The 21,115-nt window shown below is 40.8% G+C and overlaps 3 protein-coding genes across 7 annotated transcripts in view; all 3 read left to right on the forward strand.

Annotated features, from left to right (window-relative positions):
- The first annotated feature begins 2,926 nt into the window (after nt 1-2,926).
- On the forward strand, nt 2,927-5,166 carry crybb2 (crystallin, beta B2). The gene is made up of 6 exons (XM_034212678.1): nt 2,927-2,970; nt 3,293-3,369; nt 3,532-3,650; nt 3,969-4,101; nt 4,745-4,887; nt 4,998-5,166. The coding sequence occupies exons 2-6, from the start codon at nt 3,307-3,309 to the stop codon at nt 5,164-5,166; spliced, it is 627 nt and encodes a 208-aa protein (XP_034068569.1). The 5' UTR covers nt 2,927-2,970; nt 3,293-3,306.
- Nucleotides 5,167-9,078: 3,912 nt separating this feature from the next.
- ctu1 (cytosolic thiouridylase subunit 1 homolog (S. pombe)) lies at nt 9,079-12,621 on the forward strand. Of its 2 annotated transcripts, none has more exons than XM_034212440.1 (3): nt 9,079-9,230; nt 10,017-10,517; nt 11,418-12,621. In XM_034212440.1, exons 2-3 carry the CDS (start codon nt 10,022-10,024, stop codon nt 11,951-11,953), a joined length of 1,032 nt encoding a protein of 343 aa, XP_034068331.1. In that variant the 5' UTR covers nt 9,079-9,230; nt 10,017-10,021; the 3' UTR covers nt 11,954-12,621. The 2 variants fall into 2 exon arrangements, with proteins under 2 accessions (XP_034068331.1, XP_034068330.1); XM_034212439.1 differs by having other exon boundaries at nt 9,085-9,234.
- A 545-nt stretch (nt 12,622-13,166) lies between these two features.
- LOC117543876 (paxillin-like) overlaps nt 13,167-21,115 on the forward strand; it is a 29,980-nt gene continuing 22,031 nt past the window's right edge. For all 4 annotated transcript variants that reach the window (XM_034212473.1, XM_034212475.1, XM_034212474.1 and 1 more), the window contains exon 1: nt 13,167-13,313. In XM_034212473.1, coding sequence (XP_034068364.1) covers nt 13,301-13,313 — 13 coding nt within the window. In that variant the 5' untranslated portion in view covers nt 13,167-13,300. The remainder of the gene's footprint in view (nt 13,314-21,115) is intronic.

A 21,115-nucleotide genomic window follows, 5' to 3' on the forward strand; every position in this document is an offset into this window, starting at 1 on the left:
ATATATATATATATATATATATATATACATTTCAGTTTTAAAAGTAAAAGTAAGTTTGCAGAATTCTTCTTTTCGTAGTGGTTTACAATACAAATATTGTGTCTGTCATGTTAAGCCAATTTTAGTTTAGTAACTTTTAAGATACAAGGTACTTCCGTAGTACCGTGCTACATCTTATCATAAAAGCAACGAATGTGTTTTTATATGTACAAAGTAACTAGTAACTATGAGTGTAGTGGGTTAAAAAGTACAATATTTTCCTCCAAAATGAAGTGGAGCAGTAGTATAAGTAGCATAAATAGAAATACTTAAGTAAAGTACAAGTATGTATGAATATTATTTAAGTACAATACTTCATTAAATGTACTTTGTTTCTCTCCACCATGTGTAAAACTCTCAAGTCATGTGTGCCACTTTCTCTGCTTGTGTTGTCTTGTAGTCACACATCTCAAAGCCTCGTGCATCTCTGGAGCACATGACTTATTCACCAAATATGTGGAGACGCATCTGCTTTACAGCAAGTGAGCTGATGTCATACTTTATTCTTGCTTCCTATTAAAACAGAGTGCACTGCATTCTCACTGATAGTCATCATCGTGCATTTAGTGGTTCATGACGAGTGAACAAGTTAACATTAGGAACTGATGAACTCCTGTACATATTAGTCTACAATAAAGTATAGTTTTGGTCATCTGCAGACATGATTACTTTGTATGATTCTTATGACATTAAATTGAACATGCAGGCTTTTATTTAGCAGATGTTGATGTTATATGGCAACACTATTAAAAATTGAGATAATAGTGACACAGAACAGCTCCATGTGTCTCCTGCAGTGCTCTACTATACTTGTTCTCACATGCCAGTAATGAAAACTTGCAAAAACAACATGCAGCTGTGAGCACATCTGTAGTTTACTAATGAAGATGAAGCTCTCATTGAAGATTTTAGTTCAAGGGTCCTCATGCTGATTTGTGGATTTCTGAAATATTCTAATTTCAATGTGTATTTTGGAGTATTTGTTGGTTGCAGTGTGATATTCCTGCATTTAAATCTGTTGTTTTCATGAAGCCTTGTTGGCATGTGCTCTAAAACCCAGATCCTTGTTCAGATGTTCTCAAATAAGTTGCAACAAATTGATTTAGCAACCTTAAATACTTTGACAGTACCCTCAAAAAACGGTATGCTATATATATATATATATATAGGTAGGGATGCATAATGATATTGGCACACAAAGGCTTTAAATGATCTCAGTATACAGTGTATATTCCCACATTTTGGTATTGGCATCAGGCATCAGGACGAAATGAGAGGGAAAATATTGCCATAAAAGATAACAGAATAAATCTATGACATAGAAAGAGTGCAAATCTCCCATTTTGTAATTACCACTACAAAAATGTTTAATCATTTTATAATTATTATACATTTTTGTTCAGGCTGTGCAGCAGATTATTACACAATGAGGGTATGTGTGTGTTTTTCTGTGCTTTTGTATGTTTTCTTTTCTTATGCCATCTACCTGCCAGGGACTGCAGATGGAAATGAGCCTCTATGGCTAAATCTGGCACATTGACTCACGTGCTCATGTTAATGAATGTGCATTATCCCTTCTTTAATAAATAAATACAAATATTACATAAGGTAAAACATATTACATTGAGTTTGGGTTTTACATAATGTGTTAATTATTTAATACTCTGTTAATACTTGTTAGATCTGTATGAGATGCTAACAGACTTGTTTTTGAAAGGCAAGCACAGCTTTAAGAACAAATAGCAACTGAGATCTGTTTTTCCACATGTTTCATGTTTCTCTTTGTACTTCTTCACTTGGGTCAGTGCAAGGTCAGTTTAACACGCCTGGAGCTACACAGGTGGTTATTTCTTTATAAAGAGATGTTATTTTAGACTCACTGCCTGAAGCACCAGCAAATGTGGAGAGAGGGGCTATAGCTCTTTACTTAATTATAATAGTACTCTATTTCTCCATACAAATAGTTGTTTTCTACGGCCCAGCAGAAGAAAGGTGTATCAATCATCGATGTTTGTAAGTCTTTATGAAAGGTTCAGTTTTATGTAATTGCATTGTCCCTATCTAATACAATACATATCAAAATGATGTGGAACAAATAATTAAAACATTTCATGACTGCAATGAGGCAGTAAAAAACAACCAGATAATTAAATAATACAAAATGAAAATAAAATAAAATATCAAAAAGTATTGTAATAAAATATCAAAAAGATAATGAGAAAACAAACATTTTTAAATAAATGGCGCACTAGAATAAATAAAGAGCTCCAGGTAGTAAACAACATATGAAGTCTCATCAAATGTTCAAATGAAATACTGGTAATGCAAAATGATGAATAAATATAAAACTAAAGCAGCTAATTAATCTCGTTTAATTTAATGGACACTAAACTCTGTTACTGCAAACAGGAGAAAGGCAGCATACAGTAAACAGGTTGGTAACAAAAATGCATGCTTTGGAGTTTTTAAACAGCAGAGGCAACACATGTTGACATTAAACCCTTAATAGTAAATTATAAATCAAATAAACCGACTCCTGTGGAAACATTTAGCAGTGTTTTTGGATTGTTATTCAGTCTCTTCAGCACTGTACACAGATTTTGTACAATCATCTCTCTCTCTCCGGCTCTCATTGTAGGTGCGGGACTCTTGGCACTGTTTGTGCTGATTCATGTGGATATCGAACAATGACTGGCTGCACAAAACTGACAACTAATGAAATAACTTTGTGGGGGTGTGACCCCCCGGGGTGGGGGGGGAGGCTACACGGTCACCCCTCATCTCAGTCCCCTGGGCCTATGGCAGGCCGACCTGCAGCCGGTGTGCACACTGTGGGTACTGTTGGCAGAGTTTCAACCCCTGGGCGTCCCGTATATATTGAGCTCCTCGTGCCATCACAACACACTGGCAAACTGGCACAGACAGGTACTGGTAAGAGCTTCATGTCCGTAGCACTGTATTTCCTCTAAAGTGTATCTGTATTTGTTTTCATTGTAATACTGTGCTTTTATTTGTCATTGCTACAAACTCTTTTCCATGTTGCATTATTGTAATTTTGTGTGAGAAGAATATGAAGTTACTTTTTGAGGAAGAGTGATGTGCATTTTTGCATGCATTTGAAAGGGTAAATCATTATGAAACTAAATATATGAAAGTGGGTTTAGCAGGAGTTTGACCTACTTGCATTTTAAATGTAAACATTTAGAAATCATGTAGACATCCATGGATAAACTAATTGTATTTTTTTTTGCAGTTTCACTATTCACTATGGCCGCAGATCACCAGAACCCTGCATCCAAGCAGCAGCAGCCAGGCACCAGTGCATTTAAGGTGGGAGGAAATTAGATTACAAAACAATTTACAACTTCCTCCTCGGAGAAATAACTTGTTGTTCTGGATCATTGCCTCCTCCAAACATAATTGGAAACAGATCTTAAAATTAGAGACCAGAAATTCACAACATTTTTCCCCTTTTCTCTCTTTGGTGCACAGCTGGTTATCTATGAACAGGAAAACTTCCAGGGACGCTGCCATGAGCTGACTGGTCCCTGCAACAACGTCCAGGAAGCAGGCGTGGAGAAAGTGGGCTCCATACTGGTGCTGTGTGGACCGTGAGTGTGGCACAAAGACAGACAGAGACTAAAACCTTTTAAAAAACTGTGAACTTATATAGTATATAAATATTTGTGTAATAGTTTCTCAAAAAGGGTTAAAAATATCAATTTCTGAAATTGCTGAATGGAAAAATATGTTGAAGATTATTCAAATGTTTCTCTGTGAATTGACCTATTGACAAGTCGTCATGCCATGGCAGCTCCAGTGATTTAGGATGATATAGAAGGGAGTAAAATGGCCAGAAAAGTAACGACTAAATGTGTTCTTTTGACTGTTTTTCACTCAACCATCTCTCTCTTTCTCCTCACGCTCAGATGGGTGGGATACGAGCAGGCCAACTGTAAGGGGGAGCAGTATGTGTATGAGAAGGGGGAGTATCCTCGCTGGGATTCCTGGACCAACAGCAGGCGCAGCGACACCATTCTTGCTTTCCGCCCGATTAAAGTGGTAACAAACATACATACAAACTAACGTAAAAAAAAAAACATTAGTATATCCCCCAGTTGTCCCACAAAGTTTTATTTTATTCCCCATGCTTACTTGAATTCCTGAAGAGGACATGCCTACCAGGTGAACGAAGACTCAAAACACAGAGAAAGTTTGAGATGAATTGAAGGAAACAGGGGCAGCGTTTTAAAAACTGCAGAACTTTAACAAAACATATTTTTACAAACTCATACACAGCTGGTGCATTATAAATCAGGTCCTTCATTTTTGCTGAAACCTTCCTTTTAAAACACTTCTTACCTGCATGCCTGTAGTGTAGTGTAGTGGGTCTGTTTATGCAGAAGTGCTTTAAAGTAAGTTTATAGTGAAAATGCACATTGAGCATACATCATGATCAATAAGACTGATTATACTACACAAGTGTTATGAGCTTTTTCAAACAGATGTTTTGATATGCTTTTGCTGTTAAACAAAACATCTATTTCATCAAGACTTTTCTTTGTTTTTTGACTCTTCATTCACCATGGAGGCCTGCGAGATCAACGTTCACAGGTTCTAAAATTGATACAAACGGCCAATTTATTGGTGAAGTATTCCTCTAATAAGTTATCCACTTTGTAAATACTTTTCTCCTCGCTTACAGGACAGCCAGGAGCACAAGATTGTCCTTTACGAGAACCCCAGCTTTGCAGGGAAGAAGATAGAAATCATAGATGATGATGTCCCCAGCTTTCACGCACACGGCTACCAGGAGAAGGTCTCCTCTGTCCGGGTGCAGAGTGGCACGTGAGTCCATCGGATACAGATGTTATGTCATACTGCAAATTACTAACTGAATGTCTCTTCTTACCTATAACTCTGATCTATTTGCTCTCTCTGTGCTCCTGGTGCTCCAGTTGGGTGGGATATCAGTATCCAGGCTACAGAGGCTATCAGTACCTGTTTGAGAAGGGGGAGTATAAGGACAGCTCTGAGTTCGGAGCCCAGACCCCTCAGATCCAGTCTGTCCGCCGCGTCAGAGACATGCAGTGGCATCAGAGGGGTGCTTTCAAACCCGTCAACTAAGCTAGTGACTCTTTCCTGTCATTGAACCTTGCTCCCTCCCAGCATCACCCCCCCCCCCCCCTTTGTCCTTCATTTACACCTTAAAGCATTTTGATATCTATTGCAGCTGTTGCAGTAGTGACGTTCTTTCAAGCAAACTAATAAAACCGTATTGCTTAAATTTGACTGTGTTGTATCTATGTGTCTTTGCCAATTAAAGTTATGTTCATTATGTCCAGAGGTGGAAGAAGTACTCAGATTGTGTATTTAAGTAAAAGTTGAACTACCAAAGAGCAGGAATGACCGCCCAATTCCAGAATTATATTATTATATATGTTAGGGAATAATTCTGTATACATGTTTGCCTTTTGCCCTCTGACGCAGATGCCCAACCTTGGGCAGCCGCTATCTCCCTTAAGGAGGGGCTGCCCAAGCATTTTGTTGTTGTTACCAGTTTATGACCGGGCAATTCTCGGTCAGAGATAGTTATTGTTGTGGGACACCTGGAACACATCCTTCTCGGGGTTGATTATTACACTCTGAACTAGTTAAAACCTGGAACTACAGGAGGGTTCTTCAGAATTGATTGATCAACCGTGTGGTCAAACCGTGGCCCGTGACATGTCCTCCAAATAAACCGTCAGTGTTTTGTTATCTATGTTCGCTATTCTCGCGTCCAGGAGAGAAGCTTTAAAAAGGAGACTAATTGAGTCTCTGAGAAGGTTCAAATGTATACTTTAATTAATAAAAAGCGCTGTAATGTTACAAGCAGGAGATGGTTCAGTGAGGAGAGAAAGGCTGCAGCTTCGTGAAGAAGAGACCAAAAATAAACCCCGTGAACTTTGGAAATTACTCAATAACCAGCTTGGCTGCAGTAAAAAACTCAAAACGAGATTTTCTAACTTAAACATAAAGACAGATAACAGGCTCATCACAGACAAACTGGATGTGGCCAAGTACTTGAACATTTTTTTCACAAACATAGCCACAACTCTTGTAAATAAATTACCCTCCCACTCAGGGCTTTTTCGAGTAGATCACATCATGACCTACTACAAAAACCTAGGGGTACGCAAAGATGATTTCAGTCTAGCAAGGGTAACAACAGCAGAGGTACTCATTAAACTGAGCGCCCTCCAACCTAACAAGGCCACTGGCCACGACAATATCCCCTCCAAATTCCTCAGAGACACAGCAACCGCCATCTCACCAGTCATAGCTCACATAATTAACCTCTCCATAAAACAGGGAAAAGTACCCAAAGACTTCAAAATTGCAAGAGTAACCCCCCTGCACAAAAAGGGCAGCAAATTGGACCCAGGCAACTACCGCCCTGTTTCTATACTTACCTCCATCTCGAAAGTCATGGAAAAAATAGTATATGAACAGGTCGAAAAGTACCTCGCGGAAAAGAAACTAATCTATGAATTTCAATCTGGCTTTAGAACATCCCACTCCACTGACACATGCCTTCTTTATTTGAGCGACCACATCAAACAAGAGGTGGACGAGGGCAAATACTGCGGCATGGTGATGCTGATTGACAAGCTAAAAGCAATTTCATAAACTATCGGTGAGCTGGATGCAATCCTACCTGGAGGGGAGAGAACAGATGGTGGAGGTAAACGGTACTCTGTCTCCCCCCCTCCCAGTGAGCTGTGGTGTTCCACAAGGAAGCATATTAGGTCCGTTACTGTTCCTAATGTATGTAAATGACATGTCATCAGCATGTGACTGCAACTTGTTCCTGTTCGCGGACGACTCAGCCCTGCTGGTCTCTGACAGGAACAGATTGCAGGTTGAAAAAACCCTCAGCTCCGAGCTCGGCAGAATCTGCACCTGGCTCGCCGATAATAAATTATCATTACACCTGGGTAAAACAGAGTCCATTCTCTTCGGTTCGAAACATAATCTCAGCAAATCCGACGACTTCTCAGTTGCAGTGGGTGACATTATTGTCACAAGTAAGAAGGAAATTATATACCTAGGATCTATTCTTGAGGCAAACCTCTCCTGTGACAAAATGGCATCCAATGTAATAAAAAAAGTCAATCAAAGAACTAGATTCCTATACCGGATCTCCTCTCTGGTAAACAAAAACACCCTGAAAACTCTGGCAGGAGCACTCATTCAAGGGTACTATGACTATGCTTGCACGTCATGGTACCATAGCACCTCCAAGGCGCTAAAAATAAAACTTCAAACATCGCAAAATAAACTGGTCAGACTACTGCTTGACCTTCCATCTAGAACCCACCTCACCTCTGCCCACTTTGACAACATAGGATGGCTTAGAGTAGACGACAGAGTACAGCTACTTGCAATGGGCCTGGTCTACAAGATCCACTACACCTCTATGGTACCCATGTACATGTCAAAATTCTTCCCAAAGGTCAAGGAATACCATGATCATAACACCAGAGGGAGCTCCACAAATCATGTGAAACCCAGATTTGGCACAAAAAAGGGGGAATACACATTTCGCAATTATGCCACATCAAGGTGGAACGCTCTTCCCACAACTGTAAAGGAAAGTAAAACTATACTTACCTTCAAAACCTCTCTTAAAGAGCACCTTCGGGGGAGAGCATTGCAAAACTGGCCCCGGTAATGGTACAAATCTCAACCTGTCGTTCAATGGACAGCTTCCCCCCCCCCCATCTATGTATATACTCACATTTTAGACTCTGTTACTAACTGTATATCTGTAGACTAGGTATGTCTTAAATGTCCGGTTAGGATGTATTAGAACGAAATCTAAAATGAAAATTGTAAACAAGCAATCTGTATGTAAAAAAACCACCTGTATGTAAATTGTAAATAAGCCATCTGTATGTCAAATATGTCTTATATGTCTTAAATGATATGATGAATTGGAAATGGGGGACCCTGATGTAAAGACGAAAGTCTTTCTCTGGTCTGCATCCCCTTAACAATTGTATGTTTTGAGCTGTACTGTACTGTACCCAATATACAAGCTGTTAATAAACGTTTCAATCAATCAATCAAACCTCACAAGCCTTCGTCTTTCCCGCTTGCTGGCTGTTCGCTCCTCCTCTCTGGGGGCTGTGGTGACGTAGGGGGACTTCCCCCCTCGTTCTTCTGTGTCCGATATTGCGTTAAACAGAGGATTTCGACATTTTACATTCATTGCTTACTTCCACATGCCTTTTCTCCTCCTTATCTCTTTCATAACTTTATATGTAATACATGTTAACGGCGTCAATAGCCACTTTAATGATACAAATAGACGGTAGTCCCGGAAGTCGTCATGAAGGATTTTCAGAATAAAAGCTTGGTATTGAGAACTTCCGTTTTTTTCCAGAATAAAATAGCATTTAAACTGACGGTATGTATGACATTATGCCATAAAACATTGATTTTAATTTCTAACAGTTTGCCATCAAAGCTCCAGCTCTCCCCGTGTCTCTCTGAGTCCTGTTTCCAATTGCTACAGAAGTTTCCCCCACAATATTGAATATTATTATTGATGCATTAAAGTGTTATCAAAGCTGGTAAAGGTGAAACTAGTTTTAATTCCTTTGTATACTGCAGGGTAGCTTGTGAATTTACTCCAGGTGTAGCTGATTAAATGTTATATAATTAATCTAAATCTGCAAAGTAAATAAAGGTATAAAATAAATGTAGTGGAGTAAAAGTACACGATTTAGCCTACCTGTGAGTTGAAGTGGAGTAGAACTACAAAGTAGCAAAACATGGAAATACTCTGGTAAAGTCCCTCAAAATTGTGCTTAAGTATATAGTACCTGAAAAAATGTGCTTAGCTCTTTAACACCTCTGATTATGTCATTAAAATGATCTATAAATGTACCTCGAAACCCATTTTAATTGCAGTTTGTGCGTTGCACTGGACAACCCCGACAGCTACGTTGTGCTGAAGGGGCAAACGCAGGTGACGTCACTTCCGGTTTTCCAGCGAAGAAGAGCAAACGACACATGATGAAACAACATGCTACTTTAACTCATAGCCCTGTAATTCTTACGTTGTTTGAGTAAGAAAAGCTGTATTTTTCAAGTACTCTTCATCGCTACATTCTCACTTCAGACTTCGGTTCATCGGAAACGTTGGTATGATTTTTTTACCTAATGTAAATGTGACTTTTACGCTTTACAAGGCTAGCTAATTTAGACCTGTTCATTTAATCATGTTATGAAACCAGTTAGCTTATAACACCATCTGCTTTAATTATAGGGGTTTTCTGTACTAACTTTTATTGTATTGTATATCTTATCAAGCTTCAAAACTGACACCTAAACTAGCTATGCTGGTTGCCAAAAGACATTACTGTTTAATTGTTCAAAGAGGTTTTATTAATCGTTTTGTTCAACTCTTATATTCGGCATGCCTCAAATACATTAGAAAACCTATGGGACATTGTACAAGTTACTTCCTTCCTTTTAAACTGGATTGTTTTTGTCTGTTTCTTATTAACATTTCAGTCAGGAACATTTATATCACAAATCAAGAAAGAAAAATAACAATAAAGCAGAATATGTGCGGTTGCATTTGACAGAACTAAAAGAAAAACGTTACTGAAAGTAAACTATATATAATGTAAATTATAAAAGTGCAAACATATTTAACTATTCACATCCGGGGCAATGGCTTCTTAATGTTATAACAAAATTTGATCAACAAACAACGGACACATTTTGTAAACTAAATACAGATTTAACAACAGTGTAAGATTACTTGGATGAAAGCAAAATGTATGTATAAGAAAAACTTCCTTGACACTAAAACCTTTGGGTCACTAGAGTTTTGTAAGATTGCACTTTATGTGAGAGATTAAAATATCTGTTTAACAAATGTTGAACATGTTATCCTTTACCATAACCTCCTCCCACAGTCAAGATGCCTGTCCTCTGCAGTAGCTGTGGTGACAAGCGTGCTGTGCTGAAACGTCCGAAAACTGGCCACTCGCTGTGCAAGGCGTGTTTCTTCTGGGCCTTCGAGGAAGAGGTGCATCAGACCATCGTGACAGCAAATCTGTTCAAACATGGGGAAATTGTAGGGATTGCTGCCTCGGGTGGAAAGGACTCCACAGTGCTCGCACATGTCATGAAGCTCCTTAATGAGAGATTCAACTACGGCCTTGAACTCATGCTTCTCTCGGTGGACGAGGGTATCTCAGGTTACAGAGATGACTCCTTGGAGACAGTGAAGAGGAATCAGCAACAGTATGAGCTGCCGCTGAAGATTGTGTCGTATGAGGAGCTGTATGGCTGGACTATGGACGCTATAGTGAAGCAGGTGGGACGGAAGAATAACTGCACCTTCTGCGGCGTGTTCAGAAGGCAGGCGCTCGACAGAGGAGCCCTCATGCTGAAAGTGGACAAGATATGTACAGGTAACTCCAAGAACTATTACTTCAGTGTTTCCCAAAGTATTTGATTCTATTTGTGGGTGCACCCCCCCACCCCCCCTGGCAAGAAAAGCCAAAGGTCCCTTAACCTATTCGGGTGGCCCACGTATCCACCCCCCCCTCAAATAAGAAAATACATGCAAGTTCATGGCTACTGTAGACAACGTTCTTGTTGCTCTGTATTGCGTTGTTAATGAGTGAGACACACCGGAGTTGAGGATCTGTGGGGTTTATTCTCCCAAAAATATAATTTACAATGTAGGTATTGTAAAATTACAATGCCTTATTCCAAAGCGACTTACAATTACCAATTACAGGGACATTCTCCCTGGAGTACCTGAGGGCTAAGTGCCTTACTCAAGGGCACACTAGTAGTGGTGTTCCAGGCGGGATTTGAACTCGCAACCTTCCGGTAATCAGCCCACCTCACTATCCATTATTAACCAAAATTATTAAAAAAAAGATTTTTCTATGAGATCCATTTGTGGCGAACGATATTTAATTGTGGCGGCCCACTACAAATAAATCAATGTATGGGAAACACTGTACTTACTGTGAATGCAAGAATTTCCACTTTGAAATGTGACTAAGAAGTGCTAGGACTAAAGATATAATACGTGACATTTCCAAATATATCTATAAACAGCTGGTATATAATTTTTTGAGTTTTGATCTTACTTTATACCAAATGCTTCCACTAGTTTTCAAATCTACAGACATTTGAATCAAGGCAATATGATTTATTTCGATCTCCTGTTTTGGTGTTATTATATATGCCTTTTTGTGCTGTGTTTTAAATTAGACCCCTAGTGGCAAAAAAATGACATGTGCTTTTAATGTCAAAGATTGAATATTGTGTTGTTGTTGTTATTGTGTTTATTCCAGGTCACAATGCTGATGACATCGCGGAGACTGTTGTGATGAACGTCTTGCGAGGGGACATAGCTCGTCTGCGCCGCTGTACGGCCATCTCCACATCCAGCGAGGGTGATGGGGTCGTGCCGCGCTGCAAGCCCCTCAAATATGCATATGAGAAAGAAATTGTTCTGTACGCTTACTTTAAGAAGTTGGACTACTTTTCCACTGAATGTATCTACTCCCCCAATGCTTATCGTGGCCATGCGAGGACCTTTCTGAAGGACCTGGAGAGCGTCAGGCCTAGCTCTATAATGGACATCATCCACTCGGGGGAGAACCTGTCTGTGCGGGACGGGGTGAAGATGCCGGTGCAGGGAACCTGCCAACGCTGCGGCTACATCTCCAGCCAGAGTCTGTGCAAGTCCTGCGTGCTGCTGGAGGGTCTGAACCGAGGGCTGCCGAAGCTGGGCATCGGCAAACACCACCGGCTGCACGACAAGATCCTCACCCAGCAGCCCCTCACTGAGAAGGAGGAGAGGAAGCTGAAAGCAGTCCACTTCTGACCACAGATAGCGACTGTATTATTAACCAAAGACTGGAGGGATTTTTACTTTTAGAATAAACCATGTTTTTTGTCTTTAACATAAGAGGAAGAATAGAAAGTCAACTGTTTTTCTTTCATTCATCATCCATTTAATATTTATTGAAAGTTATGCATGGTATATTTTGTTATAAGAATGAGCATCTTCACAGGACGCACAGCCTATTCACAGTGTATAACCAGGGATCATTGAGATACTGTGGAGACACATTTTCCAGTGGTTATAAAGGTGTTAAATGTGATAAATGGTACGTGTATACAGTTGTTTCATTGCTTTCTGTATTACACACATAACAGGATCATGTGTCTGTAAAGCTTGGTGCCATGTTGAGTTCTTCAGGTCATTTTCATCATGGGGTTATTGGATAGAAGCATCACCTGGATTTCCAAATACTTCATATTTACACACACATGCTAAGTGAGGAGCTGAGACAAGGATGAGCAGCTTTGTTGTTTTTGAAGTGAGCTGGTTGTGAATGTTCAACATTAATGAAAGCTCTCACTAATGCCATGTTACATTTCTTTATGTGTTGCTTCTTCTTCACCGATCTCCGGGGAAGAGGTGATGACCGTTATGGTCTCATTCAAAGGTGTTTTATGAACTATATTTAATAAATGCATTGTCTCATATCTAAGTGTTCCTCCAATTTTTTCTTGATTTGGATTCAGTCATTCATCTCATGAAATCTACGAGTTGATGTCTGGGAGCCAGCAGAAAAACTTCTATCTATCTATGTGATAAGGAATTACTGTCATATAAATGTTGTACAGTAAAAGGTTCCATCTCAAATATTGTGGAATGGAAGTAAAAAGGTGGCAAACATATTTATTAGAATCCTTAGTAAAGTACTCAGACAAAGTCCTCTATTTGAAATTCTACTTATGTAAAAGTACAAATGAAGTACCATGAAAATAAACAAAAAGTAAAAGTGGTCAATCTGCATGCAACATCCCATTTCAGAATCATTGCAATTTGCAACTGTAGCTTGTCTGTCTATCTATCTGTCTGTCTATCTATCTATCCATCCATCCATCCATCCATCCATCCATCCATCCATCCATCCATCCATCCATCCATCCATCCATCTACAGCTTCTGGCCGCTAGGTGTCGCTCATCACTCCACCTCAGTCACAGTGCGCGCTCTCGTAAAGTACACATGCACATATCGCAGCGCGTTCACGAGATCTACCCTGACAAAACTTCCAGTGCAGCGCGTCAGCGGTGAAGTTTGGAGGAAAAATCAGACTTCGTAAACAGTTGAGGAGCTCAAACATAAAACTGACTCAGGCCAAAGCCAGGCAGCCACCATGGACGATTTAGGTAAGTCATTACGTTCTTTTTAAAACGCTTTTGTTGTTTTTGTTTACAGTCAAGGGGGGAGAAGTTGACGTACGCTGAGATTTAATGTTGAAAAGTCACGTTTCTGGGTCTCTGTGGTAGCCTACAATTGACCATTTTTTGACTTTTCTACGAATCGTAGTAGCGGTTTGACGTCATTAGCTTTTACAACCTCCTCCTTTTAAACTCTACCTCTCTAACGGTTTAGAACGTGTGTAACGTTTCTACGCACATTTAATAAGACATTATTTTGCAAGTGCCAGAGGGAGGAGATGTTTGGCTGACATTTTGACACAGAGCTTCAATATTACCTCCTCAACTTTTGCCCCCAGGCTATTCCTTCCAGCTTTGAAGTGGTGGAGTCAACAGGCCTCCCCCTTTTAGACTGCCCAGTGCAGCACACAGTGAGCCAGGCTGATGGGGCTATTGATACTTTACTACAAACCACAGGTGGTAGAAGTAGTAGATTATGTGTAGGAATTCTCTGTTACAAGTAAAAGTCTTGCATTTAAAAGGTTACTTCAGTAAAAGTACAAAAGTATTGGTCTCAAAATATACGTCAAAGAATTCATGCAAATTTGCCCATTTCAGAATAATATATTATATGTTTTGATTATAATTATTGATGTGTTTATCAAAGCTGGTAAAGGTGAAGATATATTGAATTACTTTGTATGCTGCAGGGTAGCTTGTGAATGTTACTCCAGGTGTAACTAAAGTCTTATTATATCTTTGCTCTAGTCTACTACTTTTATCTGACAAGATTTTTTACTTTGAAGAATCAGATCAACAAATATTATCTATCATATTTTATTTTACGATAAAACTTGATTGAGCTCTTAGTGACATGAATTAGCTAGACTTCAGTATAGAAAAACCATTATTGTATCAATTATAAATCAATATCTATTGTTCTGAAACAGGATGCTGAATCAGTACTTCTACTTTATAAAAGTGCTTCTCTTCAGTATTGCAGTTTCCTTCTACTTTATACTTCTACTCCATTACAAGTTAAGGGTAACTATTGTTGTTTTTAGGCCACTATGTTTATCTTACAGCCCAGACTGAAAGTCATAGTACACGATAACAACAATATAGAATATTACTATATGTTAGATCGCTTAATATTCTCTCAGAGAATTACAAGCTAAACAACAGTACATTTAGAAAAACACTCCTCCTTTCCTGGGTGCAAATTTAAAGTGACAATAATGTAATGATATCATATTTATTGTGTGCAAAATACTGTCAACTTTCTGCAGAAGCTGAAACAGTGGTAATAATGATTGTTCCTGACACCGTGCTGATATCGCTTAGATTTTTGCTGCAAGGCAGAATGTAAAATATTGGTGTAACTTTGCCACATCTATCTGTGTCCATGCATCACAGACCTTGAATTAGAAGCCGTCATGCTGCACAACATGCTTTTTTAAAAATGTATTTATAATAGTTAATTAAATGTAAAGGGACTGACTAGTCCACAAGCAAAAAAGAACTGACTGATTTATTATTACTACAAAAAAGTCAGATAGTTTAGAACGGAAGATCGCCTCTGATCATGTTTGGTTATTATTTTGCTTGTAGCTCCGTGCAGTCTATCAGCTCTTTCTATTTTGTGTGCCTCATTTACCAGTCAGCTCTTAAGTTGACTTTTGACCTTTGGCACCGAACCTCTGAACTTCTAATTCTGGTTTTTATACTTTTCACCAGCTGGTCATCTTGCTATATTTACCAGAACAATTCACTACTTAAGCCTCTGTCAGGTATTTGCAGGGAATACTCCCATTGTACTCCCAGAGCAGAAAGACAGTAAAGTGGATTTGCTGAATTGTTTAAGTGGAGAGATGATGGGACGCATTTTGAGTTTGGCCCGATCTGAGAATACTTATTAGATGCTCTGGCTGCTATCGGCTACTGAAAGGGCGTATTGTTGTTGGAGAGGGAGCCCGTAGTCTCACTGAAGCAGCGTGAACTGATGGAGGGGCGAGGCTGCTGAGGAATGTGGAACTTCACTGTGTGTCCGTCTCCAAGGCCAAATACTCCCTTGGTCAGGACTCACCTCCTACCAATACTCTCAGACTCATACCAGCACATTTATAGACTACATGGTTAGATGCTGGAAGTAAAGTCTGTGATTAACACAAGTCTAAAATATGTGATTTGTTTTGTTCTACGACATATCAGGAAATGCCCCAATTGGGAATTTCGAACCTTTTTAAGCATCTTAGAAAATGTGGCTAAATAAGATAACAGAGGTTGTCAGGGAAAACAAACGTCATCATGCCAAACATGAGACATTTCCTCTACTTTGACATGAAGCCATGAGACCGTGGGGATTACCTTGCTAATGATTGATGTAAATATCATGAATGTTTGTTTGCTACAAAGGTGATGTTTTGCAAAAATACAAATAAAAGAAAAATATCCTTTTATATATCCGGATGGTCTACAAGTATTCTTTATCCCTACAGACACTTATAGTATATTAAAAACATCTTGAACTTAAGGGCTGGTAGCCTGATGAGGACGGAGCCAGGAAGTACAATTGCTGACTGTAACCCCCTAATCCCACCAGGAGCGTCTGCGCTGCGCTGCGGCGTTTTTAGCGATCGCGGCCACTCTAGTCAATGGGTGCTATTCCACCAGACACACTGCGCCGCGCTGTGCCGCGGCTCGAAGCGTCCCAGAAGCTCCTCGCCGCAAGGAATTTCTAAAATATAGGATGAATCCTATTTTTGACGCGGCGCAGCGCGGCGCAGGCAGGAAGTGGAATGTTCACCAACTGCGAGGCTGCACACACGACGCTCCGCTTCCGCAACGTTTTGAAACGCGCCTGGTGGGTTAGGACGCAGGAGGAGGTCTATGGGCTCAGAACAGTCTCATAATACACACATGCACACAGAAGGATTCAAACTTGTATTTCCGGATCCATACTTGTGTTTTTCAATGCACAAATGTATTCCGTTTCATATACATGTAAATAAAATCCAAATACAGAAAAAAGTTTTACATGTGTATTTTTGATCCTCACTTATTAGTTTCCCGTTTAAATCCCCTGAACCTGCAAACACAAACAGCTTTCTGTGCACGGATCGCTTTGCATTCGTGTGTGGGTTTTATGAGACTCCCCTGACGGTCAGCCGATTCGTACTTGTAATTTTTTCTATCTATAGCCAATCAGATGTCTCCTTCATTCTAAGCCAATCACATGAGCGCGCCCCCACGAGGGTAAGATTACTTCATATACGCATTTTGCGCAGTCCGGTCAGCTCACTAAACAGAGGGCGGCGCATCAGGTGATCATGCAGAGCAGCGTGTCTCCATCAGACTCAGCAGCTGATCTGATCTCTCTCGCGTGTCCGGTTATACTTCACTCGCGTTTATGTCCATATCGATCAGATCCAGCTCTCCTGATCGGCCTTTATAGAGAGCACCGATCAAACTATTAAGAGTGAATATCGGCCGATAATGACCGGCGGGGCTCCCCCCCGAGGTCACTGTCTAGCACTGGCTTCGTAGTGCACTGATCGATTAGGCTAAGCTAACCTGTAGCTCCACACTCACAACAACTTCATACAGACATAAATAAAGCAGCTGTATTCGCAATCGCCATACAGGAAACACACATTTAAAACGGTTTTGCCTGCCGTTTTTGTGTACACAAACATTCATCAATGGTTTGGAAAGTGGCGCTGTACCTTAATATTATAAAGGCTTGTATTTGCGTGCATTTCCTGTTCGGAAAGTGGCGCTGTACTGAGAGTGGAGGGTGTCCTGAGATTAGCGCCTGCAGGCAGGCTCCATGCGAACGCAAGAAATCTACCCTCGTGGGGGCGCGCTCATGTGATTGGCTTAGAATTGAGGAGACATCTGATTGGCTATAGATAGAAATAATTACAAGTACGAATCGGCTGACCGCCAGGGGAGTCTCAAAAAACCCACACACGAATGCACAGCGATCCGTGCACAGAAAGCTGTTTGTGTTTGCAGGTTCAGAGGTTTTAAACTGAAAACAAATATGTGAGGATCAAAAATACACATGTAAAACTTTTTTCTGTATTTGGATTTTATTTACATTTATATGAAACGGAATACATTTGTGTGTGCATTGAAAAACACAAGTGTGGATCCGGAAATACAAGTGTGAATCCTTTTGCGGATCATGAAATACAAGTGTGAATCCTTCTGTGTGCATGTGTGTATTATGAGACTGTTCTGAGCCCATAGAGGTCGCAGCGCGGCGCTGCGACCTCCTCCTGCGTCATAACCCACCAGGCGCGTTTCAAAACGTTGCGGAAGCGGAGCGTCGTGTGTGCAGCCTCGCAGTTGTTGGATGAACGTTCCACTTCCTGCCTGCGCTGCGCCGCGTCAAAAATAGGATTCATCCTATATTTTAGAAATTCCTTGCGGCGAGGAGCTTCTGGGACGCTTCGAGCCGCGGCGCAGCGGGTCTGGTGGAATAGCATCCATTGACTAGAGTGGCCGCGATCGCTAAAAACGCCGCAGCGCAGACGCTCCTGGTGGGATTAGGGGGTTAAGGTTTAAAATATCTTGTCTACATCATGTGGTAAAGCCCTACCATATCCTCCATACATATGCAATATTAAACCATGTTCAATCTTTGTTAATACTTTCTGACTGTGGTTAACTGCACTTCCAGTACCCCCCCCAGCTAACAAGCGCCCCTCCCACACGGCCATGTGTTGAGGCTCATGATGACTGACAAGTCTACATGTTTGGAAACCTGATCAGACTCCACTCTTTCCGTCTCCCGTGTATATTGATCTGCCCACGTTGCTTAACACTCGAGGAAGGGAATTCCCTCAGCATGGTGTGAGCCCTCCTCCAGTCTGAGTCAGAGTTTTCCACAGGTTTCCTCTCATCAGTCTTTTACAATCCAGACCAGGTGGCAGCCAGGCCGAGCTTCACTGCTCTGGCTGATGTGGCCCTTTTCAAGTTTAGACCACATGTGACACTGTCCTTTGGTTTGTCCTGCTCCTGTGTTTCATGTTTGTTGGGTTTGAAGCTTATCCCCGCTCTCTGTGAATTCCTCAGGATTGTGTGAGATTCAGGCAGACTGACCTCACTGGGCTGTGGAGGCCCTGCGTCATGTCTGCAGGTTAACAGTGACTGGAGAGGTCATAGGGCTGCTCAATTAATCGTATTTTAATCGCAATTACGATGTTGGCTTGCAACGGTTATGAAAACAACATAATCGAAATAAAACTTTTTCTTTTTTTTTCTTTAATTATTTTAAAAAATATAATTTTTTGTATTGGTTTTTCAATTGAATTATACTTTAAGTTCAGGGTAATCAACTGTTAAAAACATACTACACATTTTTTTTCAATAAATTGATGTTTTCAAAGTAAATGGATAATCGTTTTTAATAATCGTGATATCAATTATTGACCCAAATAATCGAGATTATGATTTTTGCCATAATCGAGCAGCCCTAGGAGGTCATGACTGAAGAGGGTTTAGTTGTAAAATATATATTTATTTGATATACTGCCTTGTATTGAATCATACAACAATCATGTCCAACTGGTGTTAACCTTTTCCATTTTGATGTCTGCCGTGTGAGACACTCAGCTCTAATGTGCAGCTTACAATGCTCATGTGACCTACGGGAGATAGCTATGTAGGCAGAAACACACAGCAGCACCTGCTAAACGTGGCTTATGTAAACACACTGCAGTCTTGTTAGTTTTACTGTCAGTTGATCACCTTGCAAAGGGACCCCTTATCCTCCACGCAGGAGTATAAGCTGGCTGTTATAGAGGCAGCGTGGTCTTAAATGTTTACAGCGTTTGCACAGCATACCGAAAGATCTTAGAAGGTCTGAAGTGCTTTCTGTGTCCTGGTGAGTCGGCGGCAGCAGCAGCAACACAGAGTTAGTGTTACCACAGCAGCTTTCATCACCCAATGAGCGCTGCAAGGTTAGTGCATACCTCCTCTAACCAGCGGGCTCGCCTGCTCCGCCAGAGGGAAGCTGCTGACTGTAAATCAGTCTTGTTGCCGAGCTCCACACCCATCCTGTCCTGGGTCTGGGGAAGAGAAGGCCGCATGGCTGACCTCATCGCTTAGGCAACAGACCCTGCCCCACATCCTGAGGAAACAGAGGAGAAAAACAATGAACAGCAGAGTCAGAGCTGGAGGCCAAAGGCTGGTAGAGTGGGCAGCCCTGGGCCTTCAGTGTGTGATCCGGCTGCCGGAACACGGCTTTCTTTACTAAATGCTGTTGTAGCACATTGTGGCTTCAGTTGCAGCGCCCCTCCACTTGCTTCCTCTTTTTACGCTGCTTCCAAGCTTTCCTTTTACCCTGGCCTAGTAACTTGGCTCGAAGAACAGTGCAGATTATTTTCCAGTATTATCAGATCTGGGTAATGTAGTAGGAATCTGAGAGTCCCTGCTGGATCTTTCTAGCGTTACTCAAGCTGGGGACACCCCAAGGCATGGACACAGGGAAGCTCTGAGTTAGTGACTCAGGGCTCGACATTATAAATGGCCCGCTGGCCCGGAAGCACTATTTAGACACCCCGGGCCAGCATAACGTACAGTTTTCCACTTGCCCGCTCGGGCCACTAAAAATATTGTTTAAAAAAAAATGTTTCCTGTGGTATTGGTATTTTGACTAGCAATTTTGGTAAATTGTTTCGTTTATTAACGCTACAACATAGCGTTTCGTGAGTCGATTGTCATTGTTGGGTGAAAAGCAAACAGCTGTTTGCTGCGGAGCGCAGCGCGAGCAGGCTCCCGTGAGCGCGCTCCTTCACTACAGACTATTGCGCCACCTAACCATTCGCCAAAATGTTTTTAATACCAGCGGTAACCGGCCAAGCGCAGTGCAAAAAACAATCTTCAAATAAAAGAAAGTCACCGGAGGAGTTAAAGGAGAGTGACAGGGAGCATGAGAAGAAGAGGGAGAGAACGTTTCATCCAGCTTGATCGATGGAGTTGGCTTCTAGTGGTGCAGTGACGCATCCTAAAACCCTTTTATAATCTATCGATTAGATTTATGATTCGAAAATTATAAAAGTAGGGTAGACATGTCGAGATTATCCGGCTGAACAAACCGTGCATTTATCAAACAGGTTTGTTTTCCACAGACCTTATTTCCAGCTATTTTCCAAAACCCTGTGGAGAAATCCCATTGCTTTTTGTCGAGGGAACCAGCAGCTTACTTCCTGGTTTTAGGACGCGTCACTGCACCTCTCAATATGATGCCAATATAAACAAGGTCTTCTGTCGGCTCTGTACATCAATGCCGACCTATGCTGACAAGTAAGTGAAGAGTAGAAAATATAAAGGTATTTATTGGCTATAGGGAAATGTCCCAGCAGTTTAGGATAATGAAGAATCTAATCTATAGCCATTACATTTCTAACTCCTAATGACAGGAAGGCAGAAAGTGCATTATACAAATAATAATACTCATAATAATAGCAGACATTTTTTAACAATGACCACAATATCATTATTTTAATAAACCAAATATGAACAATTGAGGAAAATGAGGAATAACTGATTGTTCAAATGTTGTAGTACAAGTAGTAATGTAGTTAGTGCATAAATTACTATTGCAACAAATGTGTTAATTTTCTTCATTATTAGTCGATCTTTTTTGGACGAATGCTCCGGGCCAGTGGTTACAATGGTGGGGCCAGTGACAATACAATTCCACCGGCCCAGAGGGCCAGTGGCTTTTTACCCTTAATGTCTACCCCTGAGTGGGGCAGGGAATCTCACTTTGGTAGAATAATCTACCTGGGAGAATGAAC

This window comes from Gymnodraco acuticeps, unplaced genomic scaffold, assembly GCF_902827175.1.
Source record: "Gymnodraco acuticeps unplaced genomic scaffold, fGymAcu1.1, whole genome shotgun sequence".
Taxonomy (NCBI): Eukaryota; Metazoa; Chordata; class Actinopteri; order Perciformes; family Bathydraconidae; genus Gymnodraco; species Gymnodraco acuticeps.

Coding starts and splice junctions, on each gene's coding strand:
- crybb2 (XM_034212678.1), top strand. CDS start 3,307: ATGGCCGCAGATCACCAGAACCCTGCATCCAAGCAGCAGCAGCCAGGC. Junction 3,651..3,968: donor ATACTGGTGCTGTGTGGACC/GTGAGTGTGGCA, acceptor CCTCACGCTCAG/ATGGGTGGGATACGAGCAGG. Junction 4,102..4,744: donor CTTTCCGCCCGATTAAAGTG/GTAACAAACATA, acceptor CCTCGCTTACAG/GACAGCCAGGAGCACAAGAT.
- ctu1 (XM_034212440.1), top strand. CDS start 10,022: ATGCCTGTCCTCTGCAGTAGCTGTGGTGACAAGCGTGCTGTGCTGAAA. Junction 10,518..11,417: donor AGTGGACAAGATATGTACAG/GTAACTCCAAGA, acceptor TGTTTATTCCAG/GTCACAATGCTGATGACATC.